The 27308-nt window shown below is 38.6% G+C and overlaps 1 protein-coding gene across 15 annotated transcripts in view; it reads left to right on the top strand.

Moving 5' to 3' along the window:
- Positions 1–27308, top strand: part of ptprk (protein tyrosine phosphatase receptor type K) — a 168134-nt gene that overhangs the window by 69599 nt on the left and 71227 nt on the right. For all 15 annotated transcript variants that reach the window (XM_041804637.1, XM_041804628.1, XM_041804639.1 and 12 more), the window contains 6 exons: positions 7938–8098; positions 10225–10276; positions 10369–10427; positions 18146–18227; positions 21322–21437; positions 23282–23456. In XM_041804637.1, the coding sequence (XP_041660571.1) occupies positions 7938–8098; positions 10225–10276; positions 10369–10427; positions 18146–18227; positions 21322–21437; positions 23282–23456 (645 nt within the window). The remainder of the gene's footprint in view (positions 1–7937; positions 8099–10224; positions 10277–10368; positions 10428–18145; positions 18228–21321; positions 21438–23281; positions 23457–27308) is intronic.

The following is a 27308-nucleotide window of genomic DNA, read 5'->3' as shown; positions in this document are numbered from 1 at the left end:
ATGTCCTCTCCTCTTCTGCTATTTCCTCCTCTCTTGTGTCCCCTTATCCCATGCCCTCTTGTCTCCTCTCATATCCTGTTCTATCATTTCTTCATCTTGCCTCTTCCCTTGTCTTGTCTTTTGCCTCCTGTTTGTTACCTTTCTTCTTTCCTCTCCTTTTTCCTTATGCTCTTGTCTCCTAGTCTATCCATCTCCTTTATTGCCTTACCAACTCCCCTCCATCCCTTTAATAGTCATGTCTCCTCATATGTCCCCTTCTTTCTTTCCTAAACTCGTCTCCCTCCCTTTTTGCATTGTCCTCTCCTTTCTCTTCTGATATCCTTGCCTCATCTCCTTTTGTTCCTTCCTGTTTTCTTTGGCCTCTTGTTCCCTCTCATTGTCTTATATCTTCTCCTGCCATGCCCTATAGTCTTCTCATCTCCTTTCCTATGATTTCCTCATCTTCCTCTCCTACATTACCCTTTTCCTATCCTATCATTTATTCTCTTCACCTTTCGCTCCTTTACTAACCTCTTATCTACTCCCCTCTTATCTCATCCCCTCTCCTGTGTTTTGGAAGATATGACTCTGTTGCCATGACGACGTGATGCCATTATTTATCTCTCATGCTTATCATCATGACAACCTAGGTGGGTGACATTTAGAGAAAAGGTTCAGTTCAACACCAGCTCTTTACGAGTTTCACACAAACACACTCAAATCCTCCCAAAATGAGTTTGTGTGCTTTGACTTCATGGTTATATTTGACAAAAGGTTGTGTTGCCTCGTCCAGTGGCTGGCTAGCCATTAGTGTTATTAATACCACAGGTTGTCACTATGCAGGGAGGGCAGAGTTGGCAGTATGTGGAGGTTAAATACGCCGGCCAAGAGCTCAGAAGGTTGGAATTAGCATAGCATTAGCGCCTGTTGAAGTTAGTGGGATGAGCGAGGGGTGAGGGGCGGATGGCAGGGCAGGTTAATGGTTTGGAGATTGCTAAACGGGGAGAGGGGGTTCAGAGTGCTGCCTAAAGGTACGGGGGCACAGGGGGGACATTTGATGTGTTAATTTTGCCAGCAGGGTGCTAGACAAGGGTGCTGCTTTGGATGGGAAACCATGCTGCTGGAGGGGATTGGGGATACAGCAGCTGGCGAGAGGAATAGTGAGGAAAGGGTGTGCGGTCGAGCCTTGCCCAGGGACATGTTGGTAATGCCTGTTATTAGAATTGTTTCCCAGGAAATCCTAACCAAAAGTAATTTAAAGGTACGCTGGTTTGGCTAGCACCCGTCACCCTGAGGCTATGGCATGATTTAAAGCTCAGGCACTGAAGCTTTTTTACTTTTAACCCCTGAAAACAAAGGAAAAGCCACCCTCTTTGTATAAGGGGGGTTGTTTAGAGTACTTTGGCTTTTGTGTGACCTTTGGGAGTAGGTTTATTTAGCTGATTAGCAGTTCAGAGGGTTATAAATGGCCAAAGGTAAACGCAGAAGAAAGGGAGTCATCTTAGGGATTTACGCAGAATCGTTTTAGAGTCATTGGATTGCTCAGCCAACAATTATACTTTTGTTCCTTATAGCCCACATTGATTTTCCACAGTTGCTAATCATCATTCGGTGCTTAAGGCGCTATTGAGTGGGGAGGGATGGTTTGGCAGTTTTCGTAATAGAGATAAAACAATTCTATGTAATCTCTCCGGGGGTTGATGTTGGCACCAGCGAACATGGCAGGGTCTGGATGCTCCGCTGGCAACGCTCGTCGTGCCAGTTGAACATTCATGGACTGGGGCTCTGTGGCTCAGTGGACTAAAGCAGATACTCTTGACTCATAACGTTGTCAGCCAGTACCACTCTAAACCTATTTGGCATGCCATTCTCTATCTCTCTTTGCTCATGTTTCCCTCAGTGTACTGTCTAATAAGGGAGGAGGAAAAAAAGGAACAGAAGCTGCTGCAGAGCTGGTCCCTTTTCCCCTGGATGTTTTAATAATGAGAGAATAATGAGGGATACAGCAACATAAACTATACTGCCTTAAAATTAGCATAAATTCAAACATCTCTCACACAGTGTGTGCAGGATTGAATATTAAGCCTCTTAAAAGTAATACACAAATACATATCTGGCTGCATCACGTATCATTTTTAAACCCAAAAGCCCAATTTAATTGATATTAGATTAGATTTGAAGGTAATTATTTGCCTTGATTGGATTGTTAGACCTTAAATTATTCTACCTCTTCTTTGTGTTTGTTTGGGCTCATATATTCCAAATTGCTACTAATATTAATGTTTATTAAGCTGATAAATACTGGCCACTAATTTCTGTTTATACCACATTATTTTGCTGATGGCTGATGTTTGTCAACAGGTCCAGTATGAGTGGAAACCAGTGTTGACCCCATGCATTGGTGCATCCCTACAATACCGTTATATTGGAGAAGAAGGAATTTCCATGTGCACTACTAGCATACTTGAAAATGTCAAACTGAGTAGTTGGTATCAGAAATCCTAGTCAGCTAAATGCTCTCAATGATTTCCAGATGTTGTGCATAAAGTACTACCTAGTCAGCAGCCACTAGTTAGGGTTGTAGCTGTGCAAGAAGGCCTCTGGTTTTTCCACATCAAACCCAGTTTACAATTTTAATAGATTTTCCTTCATGCTTAAAAAATAAAAGTGGGAAAATTGATTAAAAGAACAATTCTGCTTTATTTAACTAGTAATATTTGAATTTTTCCACTTCGTCTCTCTTGCTGTCATCTGCATGCACATGTCATGCATTTAATTTTATTTTATTTAAAATTCAGTGCCCTCGTGTCTTTGTTACAGCATATTTTTCAAAAGCCTCTGGCATACCAAAGCGTTTAATAAGACTACATTTTGGTAATAAGATACCTGACTGAGACAGAGCCCAAATAGGTCAGAGTTCATCATCATGCAGGCAGGATTTAACAGGTCACGGAAGCAGCTTTTTCCTTGTTCTTTAGATTCAGATATGGTGTTAAGACTTTATTTGACAGTGGATCAACTATTGGAAAATAAAAATAAACTACAATATAAGAAATAAAGTGTTAACATCCAAAATTTCCTGGGAGAGGATCACTAAAACCCAAACCCAAATCAAATTATGGATTAATATAATTTAATCATTTAACTTCTTTTCTTTTGAACTTAAATAAATGTAAATCGCCATCAGAACTTTGTAGCACTTGGTAAAATATAATTTCTTCAGAGAACCTGTTAATACCAATTTCTAATATACAAGTAGTTCATTTAAGGGACCCATCTTCCTTTCTGAATTGTCTAGTGCCGCTGCTCTTGAAAAAAGCAAAATGATTCATTTAAAAGAAAAAAATGCAATATGCCTTATTAGAGTACTTGATTAATCAACAGGGAAAAAATTGATAGAGTACTCAATTACAAGAAGAATCGATTACTGCAGCCCTAGTTTGAGCACACATCAAGCAAACTGCTCTGTGCAGGGTTACAGTGTTTGGAAACAAGATGTTTAATAAAGTTCTTTATTTGTTTAACATTATTGAACAGCAGCAGCTTAAGTGCATGAGTGTTTCTTTGGAGTAGCTGCTATAGAAATACTTTTCAGAGTTTGAACCAGGACACTGTTCTTCTGGATGGCTCTTAATCCTGTTGTGACTGTGAAGCACTAAAACTCCCCCATTAGCTGTTTTCCCAACATCAGTCTGTTTCTGTTTTGCTGAAGAACACTGTTCTCTTTATACCAGTATGCTGCTGCTGTTGTTATTCTGTGACATATCTAGGTCTTAAGGCTGTCACACAGGGGAGTATTTTTAGCCTCATTGTTACATTGTGTCATCATTCTATTAGCGGCCATTTTAGTCTTTGGCACTTCAGAAACATCAGCCATTTAAAAACTCCAGCAGACCTCAGGTGTAAAAGTTGTTGCATTATGACGTCAGCTTTCCTAGCATTGTTTTTGTACCTGTTTCATGTGCTGTCAGTGTTTTATAAGTCATATTTTTCAATGCTAATTTGGCTTCTGATTAGGTGTTGTTATGTCGCTCCAGGCTTATTTGAATTACTTGTTATCTATTGAACAGATTGCAGCAACCATGCATAAGATGTTCAAATTTTACTGACAGTTCTATTTACAAGATATTATTCAGCTATTTTTTACCTGTACCTCGTTCGTTTGTTGTCACGATTTTGCAGCAGGCAGTGTTTTGATTAGCTGATGTGCTAAAGGTTATATTTTTGCCGTGCTGTTTGTGTCGTGACATATCTGGGTCTCTGACTGATAGGAATATATTTAGCTAGCGCAAGATCTTGGCAGCCATCTTTAAGGCACTTTTTCTCATATTGCATTGGCATCTTGGTGCCAAAAAATGATGAAATAGGCCTGACATGTGCTGTTTGTTCATTTCTGATGGATTTAGATTACAGATTTGGTGCTAGAGAGAGTGAAAGCGTGCTCTTGATTTTGGTCCTGTTGGCCTGAGTCGTGTTTGGACGTCCTCATTTTTTGTCTTACTGGTGACATTCAGAATCAGGCAGTGGGATTATTTTAATACTGCTATGGCTGAAGAAGCGTGCTTTTGTGTGTGTTTAGAGGTGATTGTGGGAGAGACGAGGGGTCTATCCAATAACTAGGCGCAGTTCACTTTAAAAGGTTGATATGCATGCTTTTGTTTGTGCACACTACTTTAAATCCTGTTATGTTGTGCAGCGCCGTACAGAGAAAAGTGTTTTCTCACAGCAGATCGGCTAAACAATAAGTGATAATCACTATTGTCTGAAGCTCAGAGTACAGAGCATATGTGCACCGTATAATATGTAAATTGAATTAACCAGTTAGGATGATATGGAGCAAAGTCACAGTGCTTTACTCTGCTATTTTCTATTGTATTCTATTTTAGTTTGAGAGCCAGGGCCAGTTCTCAGGATGTTTTTGCTTCCTTTTTTCACTATGAGCATACCTTAGGCCTTCACAAGTAGGTGATGACCCCCTCCAACTAAGGGCCATTCAGTTTTTGGGGCCAACAATGATTGCAGCCTCCTCAGCAGTTATGTAATTGTACAGCCTGACATTGCAAGTGTGGCTGCAATTATAACAGTTGTGCACTACCTCTAATCGCAATAATACCCTTTTAAAAATGACATCCTTTGCTTTTAATGTAAATGTAGAGAAATTGAAGAGTACTGCTTTGTATTAATGAGCCTTTGATGAGAGTCATAGTATTGCTTCCATATTGAAAGATGTCAGAACATAAAGTTTTAATCACATATATCGATATGACTGATGCACCACTTTCCACTTTGTAAAACAAGATAAAAACTCTGTGGAGGAAAGAAATGCTTCATTGTCAACACTCCTGATACCTTGTCATCTCCTTCTTTCCTTGTTCTTCTGTGTTAGTGTGAGCAGCAAAGAGGAAAGTAGTCACAGGTGACAGGGGTGAAAACATCTGTCTGTTCATCATGTTGACATGGACAAGGAACAAAGAGGGGTACAACAAGGCACCAGGAGTGTCTGACAGGAGTATTCCCTTAATTTTCTTTAATTTGTCTCACTCAACTGAGCCTGTTGGCTTTTCTTACAAAGTGGAGATAGTTGCGCATTGATAATATCCAGAAAATGTATGTGTTATGTTATATGAAATGTTATATTTCAACTTCTTTTACATGGAGGGAGAACTACTTGTCTCACTGTCAAATGTTCATCAATACCAAGCAGCGCATTTACTCAACTACTACTCCACATTCAAAGTAAAAACACAAGATGTCATATTGTTTTTTTAAAGAGGAAACAGAAATTTACAGGGGAGAGAATTGAATATTTTCCGGATGTAGTGTGGACAGTCCCATGTTGCAGCCGATATCTGATGTATGCTGTAGGACATGCTGTCAGACACGTCATGGCTACTTTCTCTCAGTTTGCTTTCAGGCAGAAAGGATCATGTTTCGTCATATTTCACTCAAACATCTGTTAGAGCTCTGAGCTGATCACTGGAGCATCTGGTTGTGCTGACTGATTGTCCTATCAGCTCCCCCAGATTATGTTTGATTTCCAGCTCCCTTTCCCGTCACTGACTACAGGTACAGGTTTACTGCTCAGTAGTGAGAATACGGTATCACAATAGCTGATGCACATTTACTCTTCAGTAGTGACTTGAAATGTCTCAGGAGGACGTCATGTTACATAACAAAACATGAAACACATGCAAACACAAAAAGTAAACAAAAATGAAGCCTGGAGAAAAACAGTGAAAAATGCAGCTCATCATGTGACTTGTCTGGGGGAGTGCAAGTAATGATACACTGCACACTGTGTGGTTAAGGACCTGTGCAAACTGCTGCAACATTATACGCCATTTTTGCCACAAAATGGTTTTTGCAATCAAGTTTTTCTAATTTTGTTTTTGTTTTTTTGTGTTTCGTATGCTAACACAGTAGAAAGAGGAACAAAGAGTTGAGGAGAAGAATGAAGACTGAGCAAATTCGTAGAAACATAAATTGAGGAATATAAAAGTGAGAAGTAGTTCTTCTCCTCCGGTCTCTTTGTTTTCCATTTCCTGTGTTTATTTGTTCTTGGCTTGCCGAGAAACAGCCCTGCAATCACAAAGGAGAAACAAATGGCACAGTCGTCGTTACACGGGCTTGTTTTATGTGTCTGGGGGGGACTGATGACTGATTCTTGTACTGTAAGCCCAAAAGAAACGAGAGAAGAAAGAAAGAAGTAAACATGAAAGAATAAAGGCTCTTTTTGGGGTTTTTGTTCCCAAATGAAAGAAGTCACTGCTAAAAAGAGGGAGGGCCAAACAACCTCGTCGAAGGAGACTATCCGGATATCCCGGTTGCTTTATTGTAAAATATGCTGGCGAACACTGGGGACAACACACACTGACATTTATACAATAATAATACTATCTAACTAGCAAGGGAATACGCACATGGAGTTACGGGTTATTTGATTTAGAGAGGAAGGATTTTTTTATTCATTTGTTTCATGAACACTACATAAACAACACTGAAATTCAACTCCATGTTTATAAAAGAAGCACAAGAAAACCAAACCAGTGTACAAAATAGGAAAACGTCAGTGCATATTTAACTAACCAAGACAACAAAACCAGGGACAAATAGAATGCACTACTCTTTATTTAAAGGTCTGACATTTTTCTTTAATACCCTACTCAGTGTGTGAAGTGCTAATCTTGTGTTTTAACCCCCATTTTTAAATGCAAACCATGATATTTTTAATAACATGCCTGGTTTGAACATTTTTAGTACTTTTTCCAACTTTTGCTCCCTGAGAATCTCTTTAATGGCAAAGCATAATAGGTTTTGTAACTGAAACATCCCTACATGAATCGTGAATTGAATTAAATCAAATGAATCGAATCTTGACTTGAATCAAAGCAGGCCCTTCTGAACTGAAATCAAATCGATTCAGTCAGTAATTGGCGATACCAAGCCATAGTTGTCTCTCAGTTTCAGGTTTTAAATTTCATATACAATATCTACTTGAAAGTACTGATCTTTCTGGTAGTCTTCAAGAAGTATAAAGAGAGAAAAACAGGTGATATGCAAGCACATGTAAAACATTACAACAATTACCCACTTCATAAAGTTGTTTGTTCTTAATCTCAGCTGTTTGTGTCTAGAAAAATGTTTTTTCCACCACACAGTAGCAGAAAGGTTGATTCACTCATGTAGCTACATGAAACACAAGCAGTGGGCATACAGTCTTCTCTTTGGCAAGCCCAGTCAGAATACTGCGAGCATGTACAAACTAACAACCTCCTCAGAGGGCACCATTACTAGTCTGTTCATGTGCTGGATTTCAGCTGGTATGTGGTGAATGAGCACAAACAGCTGCAAATAATAAAGAGCTAATTGATGGGGTTTGTTACTTCCCAAACCTGATCCAGCTTGAAGTTTATGCCTTTTGTCATCATTAAAGACCATTTCTTTGTCTCTGTGTCCAGGTTCCTACATGTATGTGGACGTCTCTCAGTACGATGTTGGGGAGAAGGCCCGTTTTCAGCTGCCTGTCATGAAGGAGAACGACACACACTGTATCGACTTCAACTATATGCTGAGCAGCCCGGATGGCTCAAGCCCTGGCACTCTCAATATCCTGGTCAAGGTAAAAAAAAAAAAAAGTTACACAGTTTGAAAGGAATTAAGAGACTGATTGATAGATTTCAGATATATTTGGGGGTGTTAAAATCAATTATACAACAAATTTCATACAGACAGCTGTAATGGCCCCTGCATTACAGTCTTCCAATTTGTGAGACACAAGCTGGATTGCATTATTTCATATTTTGCTGTTTTTTTTTCTCATGCAGGGTATAAGGCTTTTTAAAATCCAAAATGTTACCCTAGATGAGTTTAAGTTTTCAATTAAAGCTTCCTGTTTGTCACAATAGCAGATGGTGTCCTTGATACTGACTAAAACAGGATTTATGGAAAATGTGGTTTGGATTTTGCACAACTCAACCACAAGTAATACAGAGAGTATGCAATAGAGGGCTTGCATATCCACAAGTTTTTCATGATTCCCTCAAGAGGGTGAAAATGTATTTTTTCAATGAAATGATAGCCCCTTAATGTAGCCAACATGTTAATTCAACACACAGAGAATGTATATGTGTAATTCGTGATCTAAGGCTGTCATTTTGGCAAACACACAAAGTGTAGAGGACTCTGAATAAGGGATTGCTCTAACTAACACACTGATAGCTGCAATTCTGTGATGCAATTTTCCAAACTTCATTCCCTCCACTTATTTCCACAATCACTCTGTCTGCTCCTCCCCTCTCTCCTCATCCCCAGCTCTCTCAGTTTGTGGAGGTGGTTAGAAAATACATTAGTGGAAGATTGCTATTTTACTGGTTCTGCCATTACCTGGTTCTTAGCAGCAGGGGAGCATTATGAGTGGGAAGGCTACCCTTCAGTCTGATGGCACAAAGTCAAACCTGCATTACTGCAAAAGTCTGACCTGCAAATAGAGTTCATCATAAGGTGTGGCTGGCCCTGGCCTCTGCCCTCCCTTTTGCACAAAATATTACTTATAAAATATGCCATGACTGCTATCATTGGTTTGTTTAATACATAATAGGGAAATGGAAATTAAGCCCAATTCAAACGACTGCACATTCCCAGAAAGTGGAGAGGCAACTGGCTGCAGATCTCTATGGTGGGGGGTTTGGACTCATCTGTTGCGGGGTGACCTCGACCGTGAGGTGGGAAGTGATGCACTAACCTTTGTAGTAGGTACTTTGTGGTAGGGGCTGCACTGACTAGTCAACCAGTCAACTTTACTGCTGTATGCTACTTTTTGCTTGAAGTTGACTAGTCACTCATCACAAGATTAGGCAATTCCAATGCCTAATGTGTAGCCCTTTTAATTGATTTAGCTAACTGTAGACCACAGTTTACTGATAAATGTGCTTCATCACATCAGCATGTCATACCAAGCAGCATCATGGTTTGCCAGCTGTTTGATTGGCAATGTGTTCAGATGGCTGGATCCACCTCTTCTTATATGGAGGTCTTAAAGGTGTTCCTCAAGATTCAGTCTTAGGACCTATTTTATTCTAGTTTGTTATATACCATAGTAACCTTTTGTTGTTTGTGCTTGTACCAAAATTGTTTGGTTATTTTGAACTATACCCTTCTCCTAGAATCAGTCATGATTTCAGCAATGACTAGTCAAAGTTGAGTTGACTTTTATCACGTGAAAGTTGACTTTAAACATTCTCAAGTTGTGCAACCCCTACTTTGTGGTAGTGGCTGCAGTACTGAAACAGAGGACACTAGGAAGCTCCTGTTCAAATCTTGATTTGGTTTTTTTTTCAACTAATTTGACAACCTTAGTCTCTAGAAATAATTTATTTTCCTGTAAAGCACGCACAAGGGTTGTTCTTACTTCATAACTCATCCATTTTGGTGATTAAGGCTAAGAGTTGTGCATGTATCATAATTTGAGATGTGGCAGAGTTTACTGACAGTTTGAAGCATTGTAGTTATTTGCCAGGAAGTTAAAGGCCTGCCTCACCTCTACTTCTTTGTTTGTTAGTAGACTGAATCAAAGTTGGTTTAAGACAGTATTTCCAAACTGTTAACAACTTTCGTTAGGCTTCCAAATGCCTCGTTAGAAACCGGTGGGTGATTTTACTAAGTGTTCATCCTTATTTCTAACAGTTCAGGGTTCACAGGATTGTTTTATTACTGAACTGTTCTTTTTTGTCCTCTGTTATTTTTTAGGTAAACAAAGGTCCTTTGGCCAACCCTATCTGGAATGTGACCACCTACACAGGTAATGACTGGCTCACTTCATCGCACAGATTCATTTTATTTCATTGTCATTTAATGCATGTGTGTTAACTGTGCTATGATGTAATCTTTCAGGTAAAGACTGGCTGAAAGCAGAACTGGCTGTCTCCACCTTTTGGCCCAACGAATATCAGGTAACTCCCTAAAGTACAACCAACGGACTTGTAATTCATGATCCCTTTATCCTGTATGTCTCTATTTGCGCTTGTGTTCATGTGACTGCACAGCCGCCACAGACACGCACGTACAAACACGCATGAACACATGCTGTGAGGCAGGCAGCTGATTTATTTGTGTTGACTGAGGCTCAGGAGGTGACGATTAGGCTACAAAGACTGAAAAAAAAGTGTGTGTGTTCATGTGTTTGCATGCATATGGGTGTGTCACTGTAGTGGACTCTGTTTTTTTCTCAAACCTGAACATATAATGATACGTTTTTAACGGTCAGTCATGATCCTGTGAATGTGTTGCCTGGTGTTGACAGATGTGGGCATGTTGTAGGGTAGCTTGTCTCTTAGTGTCCTCACAGGCAGACACACACTGATCATGTTAACACACACTGCCTAGGGACTGTATGATATTACTGTAAGGCAAAGTGTGAAAGCATCTTCCAAATGGCCCATCTGGAGCCCAAATGGCCCTCAGTGACTACAGGAGGAGATCACCAGCATGAAACTCGTGTGTCAACATGTTTTAATTGAACATAATCATCCCAGTTTGCTGAGGCTTATGTAGCTTTTTCAGGCTCTGAAACAGGTTATTGGATTCAGGGTTATGAAGATATTTTTTCATGTTGGAACATGTTTCTGTGTTAGCACTTTGGCTTGAGTTGTAATGAGACTGGTTTCACCAGGGGAGCGCAGGCACATGCAGGCTCATGTAGTCATGCAGGCACACACTGTCACAGAATAATGAATGCACACACACATACACTTCCACTCAATACTACTTAAGTAGAGCTCAAATTGTAAACTTAACTTTTATAAGAACAAAAACTTAAAAGCTGATGGGTGAGTTTCTCTGCTATCACTCAACTAGAACACGTTACTTTTCTTCAATATTTTTTCAGAAGAAAAAAGTCTATATGAAGAGGTCAGCATTAGGGATTGGCCAATATTCATCTTTCAAGGCTGATACCAATTATTAGTAGTTCATGAGACTGGTAACCAATATTTTTAACCAACATGCATTTATTTTGAACTTAAAAAAAAGCACTTACAGTGGCAAATGTAAAATTGCATGATTAAGAAAATTAAGAAAAATAAACAACTTTGACCAGGGTTTCTCTGCATGAGAAATGGCACAGAATAGCAGAGTAGAGGCAGGAAATCAGGGAGTGATACCACACACTGACTGTCCAAGCTTCAGTGTTGATTGGCTGGTGTTCATGTGACATCCAGCCAATCAGATTTTGTCGTGTACAGGACATTTTGTAAGACATTGGAGAGTGAAAATAGATTCATAGGAGATGACACACTTTGCAGTAGAGCCCTTTTGGATGAATTTCTTTTACTGATTCTTGGTAAAATAAAGCCTTGATACCGATAATCAGCCAAATGCCGAACATCGACCTCAGCAATCGGCCAGGCCAATAATCGGTCAACTGCTAGTCAGCATACACATATATTCAATCTCCTTGCACATAAATACAGCTTTCTTAAAGTGCTATAGTTGTTTGTTAGGCGCCTGCCTCACCTCCACTTCCTCATGATTACATTAACAATAGCAGACAAACATTTTTATAATACCACATAGAATAATGGGGCAAAAACACAATGAGGGGGTAAATCTGAAGCTAAAATAAAGTTGAAGCAAATAAATTATGAATTAATCAGCAAATAAATAAGAAAATTGAAGGGTTAATAAGAATATAAAGTTCAACATATTTCAGTGCAAGTTATGGCTATCCAGTCTATGCTACAGTTCATATGTACCCCTGTTTCATGGCGTGTTTGCTGCAATACAGCTGATGCTTACTCCGTCACGTCTGTCATACCAGGCACCTGTGTGCTGCGTGTTGGCTGTATCTCCCTGCTGTTACAACCCTGTCGTTTCTCATACGTTTTAACTCAGTAAACCTTCAAGTGATTTGATTCGTTGTGTAAGTGAGGCAGGAAAAAATCAGAACAAAAGCTTTCTGTACAGATTAGATGAGCTTGTTCACAGAAATGCCAAACTGGTCTTTTTCTTTGAGAAGCACAGACTGGAAGTGCCATTGTAAAGTTTTTATCTTCCTTGTGACATGTTAGACCAATGTGGATTATTTTTTAAAACAGGTTTAATATGGCTCTCAGTTTAGCATATTTCTGTCTATTTTGGCAGAGACACACACAGGTTATTGAATGAACCAGCAAGCCTTCTATACTCTAGATCAGGGGTCATCCTGTGGGGGTCATGAAACACTGAAGTGGGGGAGATGCTTTCCGAAAGAAACAAAGAACATTTTAAAATGATTCAAAGTGGCATGTTTTATCCATTATTGTAAAAAAATATCCTTAAAATGAGGTCAGTTTAAAATAAAACCACAGTTGTGTAGAATGTGTGCTTGAATTTGAGAAATATGTACAAAAACTGCCTAAAATGTAAAGTTGTTAAAGATGTTTCGTGCAACGCTGTACGCTTTAACCGCTTCCAGGGATATTGGGGGTCCCTGGTCTCTGACTTTGTTATTTTTGAGGGTCACAGGCCGAAAAGTGTGGGACTCCCTGCTCTAGATTCTCAGCACAAGAGCAGAGTATCAGGCGTGTGAGACACAGTGTTCATAAAGGCAGTTTGAAAGCCCTGGCTTGTTAACATGCAAGCTGAAATGAAAATCAAGACATGATGCAGCTAAGAAGCAGCTGCTGCAAGCCAGTCTTAAACAGTTAATCTCAGGTGTGTTTTTTTTTTTTACTTTATCACAGCTTCAAGGATAATATATATAGACCTTTTAATTTAGAGGACATTAATCAAAGTAATATTTTTAAGCAAAAAATGACATAAATTAATGGTTTTGGCCTTGCAGAATGATGATTTTTAATGCTCTTGTGATCATTTGATTGATTTGGTTTCATTATTATATCATACACAGACAGTATGCCCGGCCAAAACAAGCACACAGGACACTATTATTACAGCAAAGCTGATAAACCAGAAGCAGACACATAACAATAACCATACTTAAGTAATGAGCTGCCATGACATGTCTTACAGGCTCTAGAAACAGGATTAGCCAGCTTCTAAGCTTTCAAATTGAATAATTCATCCTGTATTTATCAGTGCACCTAAGTTTTCAGGTGATTTAACTCACCATAGGTGCTCCTAGCTCACTTAAAAAGGAAGAAAAAAAAAAGGAGAAGCTCACACAAATTGCCCACTTGGAGAGCCAGAGTATGGATTCCTGTCTCAGTTGAGCTCATGGTCTTTTTTGTATTTTTGACAGCTTGATAGATAAAATGTCATCTTGAGTTGCAGTCAATGGTGATGGAAGTTTCTGTTAATATCTTTTCACGTCTCTTGGCCCAAATCAGAATTAATACAAATATGTTGATCAGTGGCAGCTCTGGATCACATTCATTTTCAATCACAATCAGAAATCTCCCTGTTTTTTCCCTGTGCATGAGTTTCTCTCATCCTTAGGTCACATGAGTGCAGGTTGTTTGATGCCTGAGAGGATTCAAACTATAAACACTGCCTTGCCTGCTTATTTAAACATTTTTGATTCAGTGCCCACACATGCATACATCAGCGTGATAGATGTGATTGGCTGATAAAAGGATGAAAACTATCGTCCAACTCTGCTCTGAAGGGATGATTTGTCAGTCCTCAGCCTTCAGTGTTTTGCCCGTGTAAGAACTTGTAAATCCAAGCGATCAGTAATCCCTCCTCACACGGATCTCCCTGAAGAGTGAGGAAGTGTTTGACATGTGCATGATGAAAACACCCTCTCCTAAGAGGTGACCAACATCAATTCATGAATCACATAATACATAACAAAGAGTTGGTCTAGATCTGTTCCTTTAAAGTGACTTTAAGGATAATCATTTTTCTTGTGGTATTCAGGCTTTCCCTAAAGGATTTGGGACTTTATTAAACTTTTACAGTTAAACTTCCCCACAACAGACACAAGACATAGTTTCAAAACAGCACTGGATTTTAAAATAAAGTTAATATTTTCAATGAAGCATGTACTTTTTGAGCCAGATTGAAAGGAGGAGAAGTCACCAGGTCATTTGATGGCAACCCAAACAAACTTGCTGATATAACAAGTAAAGAGTTGCAGCCTGGAGGAAGTGGGCAGGCAGACAGGCAGAGATGAAGGTATTAAAAGTCAAGCGATGTCTTTCTGCAGTGAGCTATGAGTGAAAGATGATAGGACAGAGAGACAAGATAGATTGGTGGTGGGGGGCGGGGAGAGAGGGGGGAGAGTGTGACAAGCAGGGGATGATAAGCTATGGGTAAACAGTTCACGGCAGATTTCCTCTTACAGGTGATGAATGACAACAACGTCTCACCCCCTCGCTCTCTCTTCCCCTTCAGTCTCTGTTTTTTTGATAGCGACCTCCTCCTCTGTGTTCATTACTGTGCTCCTCTATGAGCAAACTCTGTTAGAAAAACAGAGAAGGCGAGCGAGAGACACAAAGAGAGAAATTAGAGAGGAATGGTAAGTAAGGAGGATTATGTAGAAGAAATAGCAGAGTGGAGGGAGGCAAAGAGCTTACATTGGGGAGATGAATGAGAATGAGGAGAGGAAATATTCAGACTTAGAGCTACCGGACTGAGATAGAGGGAAATGAAAGCACCTGTTGAATGTGGTATTAATACTCAAAATATAGAAATCAGAATAGCAGGCAAGCTATTGAGACTACTACTTTAAAAAGTTAACTTTTGGTTCATCTTATCTTCTGATTCACACTCGGTATTATCTCTAATCAAAATGTCAACTCAGTATGGAGCTTGGACGGGACTGTGGCGTGTTCAGCTAACTGCCAAACTTACAAATGATTTCACAACAGCAAGCAAAATGGAGATGTTAACATGTATTATGTGGAGAACGTTTACATCTCATTCGTATGGCTTATTTTGAATTATTTTCTAATATGTAGCATGATAAAATTTCCTAGTTTAGTATGGAGGAGAGTGGAGATGATATTTCTCATGATTTTTGTCATCCTAGTTTAGCATGTAGCATAGGGGTGGGTAAAAATATTGATTAATCGATGCATCGCAATATTTACCCCCTCAATTCAATATCGATTCAGCACATCCTCTTATGAATCGATTCACCTCCTGGCCAGTGGGGGTCACAACAACCAACCATAACCATGTTATGTGAGGTTTATCACAATTTCCAAGAGGAAAGAAATACTATTAAAGTTTACATGCACTTTACTTTTTCAGTGTTTATGCACAACTGGCATGTTTTTTACTTTTGTACCCCTTATGCACAAATAAGTTATTATTGTGCAGATTTTTATTTTCAAATGTTTTATTGCTAAAAAATGTGAGGTGACCTACCACATATGTTCACATGGGCATGAAAATAATTATTAAAAATTGTCAACGGGTCATTTGTGTATTTCTACTTCTTACTGAATGAACATCAAAGCAGTTAAATCAATATCGAATCGATATCAAATTGAATCGCAACCTAAAGAATCGAAATCGAATTGAATTGTGAGGTTCTTTGCAATACTCAGCCCTAATGTAGCATGCTATTGCTTTCAGGTTGAGTTTTTTTTTTTTTTTTTTTCTTTAGAGCTCAGTCTGAGTGACCTTCTAGTTCTTGGTCACCTCTCTTCCTAAGGCTCTTCTCCCCCAATTGCTCAGTTGGGCTAGGTGACCAGCTCTTGGAAGAGTCCTGCTTCTGCAAAACTTCTTTCATAAGAAAATTATTGAGGCCACTGTGCTCTCATAGCTGAAAGTGACGGTGTAGATCAAGGTTAGGCAACTGGCGGCCTTGGGCCACATGCAGCCTTCCACCTCATTAGATGTGGCCCAGTTAGGTCAATTTCAATACCAGAAAATTATAAAACTTAAGAAAATAGTCAAAATCTGCTGTGAAAGCATTAAAACAGGGACATTTCTCACATGATCTTCAGTTACGGGTATATGGTAAGCTGTTTTATTATTTTTTTTTCATGTAATTGAAAAAATTGTAACTGTTTCAATTTCTTTTGAATTTTTAAAAAATCTATTCTTTTTTATGCTATTTGTATATACTTATTTATTTACATGGTTTTTATGTTTTTAGATTTCATCAAAAAGTTAAAATTTATTTATTAACTTCCGAATTTCTTTTGTGTTTTTATTTCATTCCCATGTTTTGTATTTTTTACTCTATTTTTCTTTATAATTTTTTTCTCATTTTCAAATTCTTTTTCATTTTTTTCCATTTGTATTCAGTACTTTTTATTTTTAGTTTTTTATTTCTAATAATTAGACATTTGTTCTTTGAATTTTTGTTACATTTTTTTATTTGATATTACTTGAATATTATCCATTTTATTTTTCTCTACAAAATTTGTATTGATCTAAATTTCTTTTAATTTTCAAAATTTGATTAATTAATTAATGGTCCTCTCGTGAGGTTGCCCATCCCTGGTGTAGATCCATGTTTTGACTTTCTATTGATCTGACTGTATGATTAATCAACCAATCAATGTATAAATATACATCGATGGATCTTTACACCACTATTGTTTAATCCAGTTTAGTGTGTGTTGTAAAAATGTGTTGACTAGATAAATGTGTTCAGTGAAGTATACTTTATTCAACTATATTTATGATCATATTTTAGCATTTAACATGGTTACAGTTGCATATCAATATGGTAAAGTAAAATATCATATGAGCCTTAAACTGGCATGCTTAATTTTTAAAAGAGTTGATATACAGAATGGAGGAAGGTTCAACAAACAAGCTAATAAAGAATGAAGGAGGAACAAAAATTTTAAAAGAAAGAAAAATGCGAGAGGAAAGAAAAACAAACAGTCTCTCATTCACTCTTCTTCCTCATTTGGCTCCATTACTTATTATCATTTCTGTTGCAGCCATTTTGTGTGTACCAAAGGAGATTACAATGATCCAACAGGAAGTATCTCATTTATCCTTCTTGGCTTGTTGACCAGAATGTATAAATCCAGCAGCAGCAAGCAGGATGGCAGCTTTGTATTTATCCAGTTTAATGCACATCACTGACGGCTGTCACTGACTATCTATCTATACTGTGACAACTCCGATTACATCCATCACCTTGACAGCAAATTTAAATGGCAATATGCTTACTTTGTAGCTTCCAGTGCAGTCTGAAGACGTCTAAAACTTAAGAGACACAGTGTCCGATTTGGTAACAATAACAGAGTTGATGCTCTGTAACAGTGCCGTTGAGAGTTTGTGATGTGTAAGCACAGCTTTTCTCAGTTATGCAAGTTTCTTTTTTCTCTCAGGAATGGTATTTCCTTTATTTATTTTTTGTTTTAGACAGTTTTGAGCCCAAGTTCTTTTTTTAATAACACAATAATTGATGGTCAGAGGAGACTTTGTGTAATAATAATCTCCTCTGTTTAATTTAAAAAGCCTTAAATACACTTTACAAGGAGGGCCGTACTCTGCAGAAATAAAAAAAACATCTTACAAAAGTTAATTAAGAACATTTCGTCTTCCTTGTCAGCAAAAATATTTATTGCTCGATTGTAATTGTTTTCTGAAGGGAATACAGTTTCTGTGTTTTTGTCTGCTTGTCCTTTTGTTGTGCACTGAAAAAGGAAAATAATTGTGGTCCACATGAGTGAAACTGTTTCAATAATGAACTAAGCCAGTACTATATTGATCATGAAGGACATTAAATATTTCTCTCTCTTTTTCTTCCCAGGTCATATTTGAAGCCGAGGTTTCGGACAGCAAAGCCGGCTTCATCGCCATTGACGACATTCAGGTGCTCAGCTACCCGTGCGGTGAGTCATTAGCATGCCGGCAATTAGTCCTAGTTCGCTGAATAGACGCTGATAGCTGTGGCCACTAATTAGACTGTACCTGGGATGGTTTCTGTTGCAGTTGAACGGGTAGATAAGTGGGAAGGTGACACAGGGAGAGAAGGGATGCAGCAAGAGGAGAAAAGGCAAGTCGTAGGGGGAGAATGAGAGAAATAAAAAGAATGAAGAGAGAGAGATTGTGAGAGAAAGAGGGAATAGGAGAGAGTGAAGCGGGAAATGAGACAGTATTAGGGCAATCATAGAGGGAGAAGATTCTGACCACTCAGCACTTTCTCTCTCTCCATCTCTTTAACCCACATACACAGTCTCTCACACACACACATACACACACACACACTGAACAGTAGCAGTCTTGTCTCTTACTGACAGGAAAGAGACGAGGGCTGCGATCCATTTTAAATTCAAGCTACGTCTCAAGTCGTCTTCTCCCCTTCGCTTGAGTGTTCCCTTACTTTCCAGAGGCCAAAAGAAGAGTTGTGACGACAAACTGTGACTCTAAACAGAGGGGTCTGTTAATCCAGAGCTATAGGCAGGATCCTGGAGGGTCCCTGTGTCTGAAAAGGAAGCAATTACAGTTACATGGGGGTCATCTGTCATTTAGAAGCTATGAAATCTCAGAGGGTGCTTTTGCTTCTTAATGGATTTTTATTGACTTTAGGTCATACAAATATAAATGTCTTGGACCATCCTCTTGATGGAGGATGGTTATACTCAAATCATGCAGGGCATCAAAAAACAGCACCAAGTAAAAGAAGAACACCCTGCACACTTAGTCAATGCCACACAGAAGTTTGGAATTGGAATGTAAACTTACACTAAACTCACAGTGGTTTATATATATACCCTTGTACTGTGTTTATCACAGTTACTGTTTTTTTAGGCATGAGATTGAAGTTGTTTTGTATAAATATGGTTCTTTTGTTTGAGTAACCTGGAAATATGAATGCAATATCAATTTTCCCAAATGTTGTCTATGACTAGAAGTCGTACTTTTTTAGGATGAATGAGTGGGGTGGAGTCATATGGGTAAGGAGTCACAGGTCGGACTTGAACCCGGGCCGTACGCGCACATGTGGCATGACCTAACCACTTGGCCATCTGCCCTCTTATAGAAGTTTATCATTTTTGAGGTTGTTTAGTAATTGTTAAAACAATGCAAACTGCTGATTGCACCCTCTGTTGGTTAAAGTGGAGTATCTATTTTTGCCAGTTAACTTTAAATTGTCCATATTTGTATAATCTTTTGGCTTATTAGGGCCAGTGTTTCATTAGCTTCAGAGCGCTTTTCAACAGCATTTTTCTTAGCTAAGTTCTAAAAGTTGACTGATGTTTTCTTAGATGTATCTGTATTTTTTTTAACTAGTTCTGTATGCTTTGAATTTTTTTTTCCTAGGAAAATCACCACTAAAACTTGAAATCTAGTTGTACTGTCCTTAAAAATGCAGGCTATATACCTGTGAATTTTACCCCTGAACAGGTGAGTCAGATAATTTTTTCCACATTTGTTAGAAGTCCTGCCCCTTCTTGACTTTGATTGGCCAGTGAGAGGAGGACGGACACTGCTGAGCACGGCACTGTTCCGAAAATTAAACTGCTTTCAACTGGAAGCACTGAGATTCCTGTGAGCATGGTGATTAAAAACAGCCAGTGCCAAGGGTGTTTTTCTGCTCAGAACTGATCCCAGGAAATGTTGGACTACACTGGTTTTGTATTGAAAATGAGTGTTGACAGTGCAAAAGAAGGGCAACTATGGACACAGGCCCTCATGCCTTTGTTTGAGAGGACAATGGAAACAGGAGAGAACGTTGGTAATAAAATACAGGAAAGGAATCCTAGGTTAGACTTGAACCTAGGCTGCTCGCTTTGAGGACTAGAGCCTCTTTCAATGATAAGTGGCTGAATCCCTAGATAATCCAGAACCCCATCTGTATGGATTTTTAATTGGATTAACTCATTGTTTTGACGCAATAGTCCTTATTTGGTGATGCCATCGAGTGAATCTTGTTTTTCTTGGACACCTTGCGACGTCTGAAGAACCCTTCTGTCCCTGTTTTTGGCAGATGCTTACGATAAAGCTTTGAAGAACTTTTTGTTGGTGTTGATTTTGGCACCACCTGTGGACAAACTGGTCACAAAAATCCATTTTAATCAGTAAATATATCAGTCGTTGTAAATCTTTTCCTTAGAAAATGTAACAAAAACAAAAAAAAGGTGTTTTAGCAGCTTGCTATTATTTACATCATCTGACAGTTAAACCTCTTCAGCTGTTTCATTATTTATGACAGAGAAATCATCACTGTTCAATCTCATGGGCTTGTTTGCCTTTTTGGGTCATAATGATGTACAAGAATTAACTCCATAACAATCTAAAAACTCCTTACCTGAGCACTGAAGAACTCCTCAATATGACTTTTGTTGAAAATTGATCTGTTATTTGAGAACATGTAGTAGAACAAGTATCTTTTAAAGGCAGAGGAGCAGGACTCCTATTAGACAGGAATGAGTATTAGTAGTTCACAGTGGAAGCATTCATTCTCACAGCTGCATTTCTGGACACACAGATTCGTGTGTGTGTTCGTGTTTGCATAAATGCATGTGTGTAAACTAGTGTGTGTGTAAAGCTGAAATCTATGATTGCAATCACCTCTGCAGAATAAAAATGTTACAGCCAAACTGCATCTTCAGGGTGAGAAAGGCTTATTTCATATCTCAGCCTTGTAGTTAGGACTTTGCAGCTATGCAAATTATCCATACTGGATGTGACAGTGATGTTACCTCCCAGTGGCAACACAGCAGTGTGCTTCAGCTTCATGTGACTCTAGTAAACTCTAATCGCAGTAATAATGAACATCGTCCCCAGGGTTAGGAAATGTTCTGAAATGTGTATGATGTTTTTGTGATAACTCGACCTGTTTGAATCCATTACTTCCTGTGGCTCTGTCACATCTCACAGACCAATAAAACAAAACCAAAAACATTTTCAGACACTGACACATGCATTCTTTGTGATAAACGAATCTAATTTTCCTTTATGTGTTTAATCTCTTTTCTGTAGATAAATCTCCTCATTTCCTGCGTCTTGGAGACGTGGAGGTCAACGCCGGGCAAAACGCCACCTTTCAGTGCATAGCTACAGGACGAGACACGACAAACAATAAACTCTGGCTACAGGTGGATAACAAAATTCTGAATTTACTGAATTAGGACATTGCACATTGCTCTGAATATCACCAATAACCAGAAATGTAAAGATGCCACCAAATATTTTGCTCATATAATTAGAAAGTTTACTGTGTATAATATGCTATAGTATTTGCGGTGAAATCCAGTGTTTAACTGCACTTTTAACACAAACTTTTTCATCTAAAAAGTGTGCAACTGCCACAGTCACACATTGCACAAGACAGTGTGATCATAAATTCATCCCGTTCATTACATATTGCTGGCAAATGCTTCACTGCTCAGAACATGCTAGAATATTGAACAACGCACACCATAACAGCAGTGTTTGGCACCACTTTTTAACCGCTTTTCCCCCTTATTAGATCATAACCTTGCATTTAAAGAAAACTGGGGTGTATTCCGTTTAGTACATAAACCTTGTTGAGTGTGCTTCCTCCTCCTCAGTACGGACAACAAGTGACAGGTGTAAGAGGGCAGAAAAACTCGCAAGCATTATGTTTGTCACAAAACAGTTATCACAGAGCTAATTTCTGTAATATAGCAAGTTGATGTGCAAACAGATGGTTGTAAGAGAGCAACACAGCTGCACATTAAAAGGCACTGTGGCTTATATACCAGGGCATCTTATATACCAGATTCTACGGCAATTTGCGAAATAACTTGGTACGATATGCATCGTTTACTTGACTCAAATATCACTAAAGTAGGGGAAAAGAACGAGACAGGTTTTTCACTGGTATTTTTGACTCACTTTTCTTGATATCTTGCTTTGTCAACGGTTGTTCAATTACCCAGGTTTTACAGTACAATTCATGAAATTTAATGGAAAAGAATTTGATTTGGGTCTCTCAAAACAACAATGAATGACATTTCTGTAATTTGTGAGCATTTCCTCCTTCCAGGAAGAGTGGAAACCCGAACACAAACTCAATAAAAAAATCCATTCAAACAGTTTTGACTGTTTAAAGGGTCTCAACGAAAAATGTTTGAAAATTTAAATTTCTTTTGTACATTTTTTAAGCAGCAGTTTCTTATATTAAAAGAATTTGCAGATGATTACAAACTTACAAAAACATTAGATAGAAAACTTTGTTTGAGCTCATTTCAACAAAAACTTATCCTCATGAAAACTTTTGAAGTTGTGCAATTGTAGATATTGCTGACACAGATTTTTGATATGGTTTGGGGCAGAAATAAGACATCCCAAAGTCTCAGAAGTTGCAACATTGCAACTTACTGTTGATAAGATTCTGGATGGATTGATCTGATTTTGAAGTTTGATGTTTAAAGGCAACTACTGACCAGTGAAAATGCAGTTTAGCATCATACTATGTAGTGATATTGTATTTAAAACACAATGAGTAAATTTGATTACACTGAGACAACTGAAGGTGAATAAAAAATTGTTTTCATATCTTTATTATTAAATCATATGTCTTTGTCCAGGCACACTGCTGATAAAAGGGAATAGAAGTAGACCACAGAGATGAAACATTGTACTCAATGTGCCACCCTCAGGACGGCTACGTCCAATAATAAAGTGTCATCCTCACACACGCACATGCACACTCAGGCGCCCACACACACAAAATGACCCCAGGCCATACATCCTAGCAGCTAACATGATTAAGAGTTTAATAGCTGCTGATTTCATTACGGCTCTATTGTAGTCATGACCTTCAAACCTGCTGTCAGTGAGGCAGAGGGGAGCTGTGTGGGTCTTTGGGTGTGTATCTGTGTGGGTGTATGAGCTGCCTCTGACCTTGAGCAAGGCAGTTAACAGTCCAGCATCTTGCTGCAATACCCTATGTCTGTGCTTTTCTGTGATTCAGAGGAAAAATGGAGAAGATATTCCTGTGGCTCTGACCAAAAACATCAACCACAGACGGTTTGCAGCCTCCTTCCACCTCAAAGAAGTCACCAATCAGGATCAAGATCTGTACCGATGTGTTACCCAATCAGAACGGGGCTCTGGTGTGTCCAACTTTGCAGGACTTATTGTCAGAGGTGAGTTAGTTATTTCAGTTATTTTGTGGATAAACTCTCAAAACTGTGTTTTCTCCTGCTGTTTTTTGATATTTAAGATTTGATAGCTCACTTCTGCAGTAAAATACTGAACACAGAAGCTTAATGAAAGAGAGAGAAAAATAGCTTATAACTATAAAAAAGCATCACTAAGCCTTGCTATGATTGCTTTGTTTACATTTGACAACGTGTGGTTTGTTATTGAGCTTCCTTTGAATATTTTTATGACCCTGTCATTGACAAAATTTGTTGTCATGACCCAATTATTTTCTGTTATGAGTAACCTTTGGATTGTCAGAAATTCTTTCCAATCTAATCACTGTGTCTGACTGATAAAAAGTAAGTCTCGAACACAATATACACTAATGAGGAGAGTATGTATGCCAGTGTATGCAGATGTGTGTAAACTCAAGGCTTCTCTTGGTGTGTGCAAATGCTGTGTGTGCGGACGCTCACATGGGTGTGAATCAGCTGCATTAGTGTATTCTGCAAATGTGTGTGTGAGTGGCAACCGTGTGTGCTCCAGCTGTCATGTGCAGCTGACATGCGGTTAATAAGGTGTCACCAATGTGTGTTTGAGACGGGATGCTTTATTCATTCACATCCAATAGCTTACATATTCAATTCATCTCCCGGGGAGAGAGAGAGGGGGAGGGCAGAAGGGAGGAGGGGGAGTAAAGGGGAAAAAGATGCAGGAAGAATACGATACAGGAGTGACAGAGAAGAAGAAGGTTTGGGGGGGGGTGGAGATAGGGAAGTGGAAATAGTGAAGAAAAGTTAAATGTAAATAGTCTGCTCATTATCCCAGGAATATCCATATCAGAATCAAGAGTATGTCTGAATATGTAAACAGCTGAGCACAGTCATGTTTATTATTCTGCATAAGAGATGGCAGAGGGGAAAGAAATGAGGAATCAAAGCAAAGAGAGCATCATGAATATGAATTTGAGCCTGTGCAGCTCTGATAAAGGAGCTCTGATACTGTCCGGTTTGGGAGTTCAACTTCCTGTGTCACCTAAGAAGACATGGCAAAAGGTAGGGTTACAGTCCCTGACTGAAACAAAAAGATCATTTTTTTCTGCATTTAAGTGAAAGTGGAGGTTTTGGACATGCACTTTTTTCAGTAGGACCTTGCTGATCTAGTAAGAATACTTAAGTGGCTAATGTTTATTTATCAAGAACATCTCTTTTTGACTATACGAAGGCAAAAAAGAAAGAAACGAGGAATCCGCTCAGCAGGAGACATGTGTCAAAACATGAATCAGACCAATCTACATATATGAAAATAGATTGAGGTTCAAGAGCACACACAGAGGGCAAGAGCTGTGTTTCATAGTCAGGCATCAGCTCCAGATACTTTCAGAGCTTTGAGAGATATTGGCAATAATGAATATTGATCCAGGGTCTAGTTGTTAGAAAGATATCACAATAAAGAAGTGAAGACTGCGTGTATGAGTGTGGAAGGAGAGGAGCTTCATGTTTATTTATTAGAAATATCAGATGGGAGATGAGAGGAGCCAGAGAGAAATCAAAGGAGCAGGGAATATGTTTATTTCACTTCTTGAAAAGTACGCATGTTGGAGATTCGAGGCTCCTGCAGGACACTGACGACCATGAATATGGACAGAATCAAGCTGCATTATTAATAGTTTTACGAATATTTTACTTTTTAATGATTTTTTTGTGCGTAAAATTGAAAAGTAAGGAGAAGAGATGAACTCTGGCAGAGATATGTATCTGGTAGGATTCTGCTGAACAGGGAAAAATGAATAAAAAGTCATAGGGAAGTAGGAAATTATGACATGAATATATGAAAAAAAATCTTACTGTAGGAAATAACCCAGGTTTCATTTGCAGAAGCTCAAAGTGGTCTGCTGGGTGAAGTGAGATTGCTTCCGTGCACATACACACAGGCCAAGTCTATTGATATTTACAACATGGAGATGACAGAGATGTGCCATTATCCTCGCCCACTGTGTGTGCTGGAGCTGTCAACATCAGAAGGAAATGACACATTTTGTAGAGACACAGGTGTATCGTAGGAGTATGAGAGGTTTGACATGGGATTCCCTTATAATGCTTAAACCTTTGCTGGGTTGTCACAGAAACCGAATTTTAGACATTGATGAGATACGGAAATAAATTAAGCCAAAAGAATTTCTGCTTTGTTACCACAGCAACATATATAAAGTCCTAGGCACCCAGTAAGAGTCAATTTCTTGTTTGAATGACCAAATATTGGAGGTAAACTGCACAGATTGTTTTACTTCAGGGTACATTGGCAAAATACTGGTACTAAAGCTTTGCAAAACTTTTGCTGAAATTTAGATGGTGATCTTTCTCTTTGACTTGAAAATAAACTGAAGATTTATTTTTGTAGCTTTCAGATGCTATGAATCATTAAAATACAGGCAAAATATCAGTTTAAAACATGCCAATATAAAAGGCATTAAAAACGTGGTCAGCGTAAACTTAGAGTCACTCTATTTTCTTTGTGAAAAAATCCAACAGTGGACAGATCTCGGCTTTTATAGTGAAATAGCTACTTGTACTCATTATTTTCAAACAAAATGTTTTTGGTATTTTTTGTCTGCGAAGTCAAATGCAAAGGAAACAAGCTGATATCCTAAAATTTCCCATGTCATCCAACATAGAATTGTTAGGTTATTGTGAAGTAAACAAAAGCAACCTTAAATGTCAATTTGAAAGACTGGAAATCATACATTTTGGGAGGTTTTTCATCACAACTGAATCTAATGTGTTTCATTGAATCAGTAAGATAAAACATAACTGAATCGAAGACAAACCACAGGTCTAGTTTTGGTTGCATATACACTAAATCATAATGTCACTTCCTATGAAATACAGCCACAACCAAGGTTGAAACAATGACCACTTTGTAGCAAAACTCTTTAGTAATAAAAAGAGGAGTTGAATTTGAATGCAGAAAAACAGAACTTTCATTAAAGGAAAATCTTGTTATCTTTACATTGGGATGTGAAACCGTGCAATGAGAACCCTTGAACTTTCTGGCAAAACATGAAAACATAAATTTTGAAGAGCTTTTCTAATCACAACAGCAGCTAAGGTCTTTCTCAAAATCAAAGGATTAGTTAACTTTGTTGTTTCCTTGCTCCTGTTAAACCTGTACAAATTTTAGCCTCCCCGCCACCTTCTAGTAATGTGACATGCCCGTGACCATGACCGTTTCGTATGTCAGTGGCATGGGTTATGCTTTTCATCCATCTGGTCAAAGCTCCATAGACAGTGTTTGAGAAGGGCAGACCTTAGACAAATGTTCTGTCAGTCACATTCATTATGAGCTATTTAGAGCAACAAACAGATGATCTAGTAGAGTAAACTACATAACACAAACTCAACAGGCAGTCGTTATTATTGTTTGCTATCTGTTGAGCCAGTTGGCAAATTAAACTCTTACCAAGCCAGTCAGGAAAAAGGTACCAAGGAAAGCTTTCACTGTGGTTCTTTGCTCTTCTTAAATAAAGAAATGTTGTCCAGTTCTGATTAAAAACTGCCTCTATAGCTGCATCAAAGCTAACCACTGCACCCGTGGCGGCCATTGTTTACAGGCTTAAAGTACCTCAAACCACTCCTGTAGATACCACTTTGTTTTCTTTAAATAATGCTGATTGGTTCAGTAGTTCTCTAAACGGGGACAAAAGTTTCAGCTTGAAGCTTTGCAAGATGTAGCCACATGTTGACAGCCAATCCATCAGCTTTGCTGGACTACCTTTCTAGACTTTAAATGTGTTGAACTGTAAATGGTTCTCTTTTTTCCAAAGAAAAACTTTGACTGTTATGAGCAGAAAAGAT

Source organism: Cheilinus undulatus, linkage group 14 (genome assembly GCF_018320785.1).
Source record: "Cheilinus undulatus linkage group 14, ASM1832078v1, whole genome shotgun sequence".
In the NCBI taxonomy this organism is placed as follows: Eukaryota; Metazoa; Chordata; class Actinopteri; order Labriformes; family Labridae; genus Cheilinus; species Cheilinus undulatus.
Note: the sequence above shows the minus strand (reverse complement) of the source record. Positions and strands in the feature narration are given on the sequence as shown.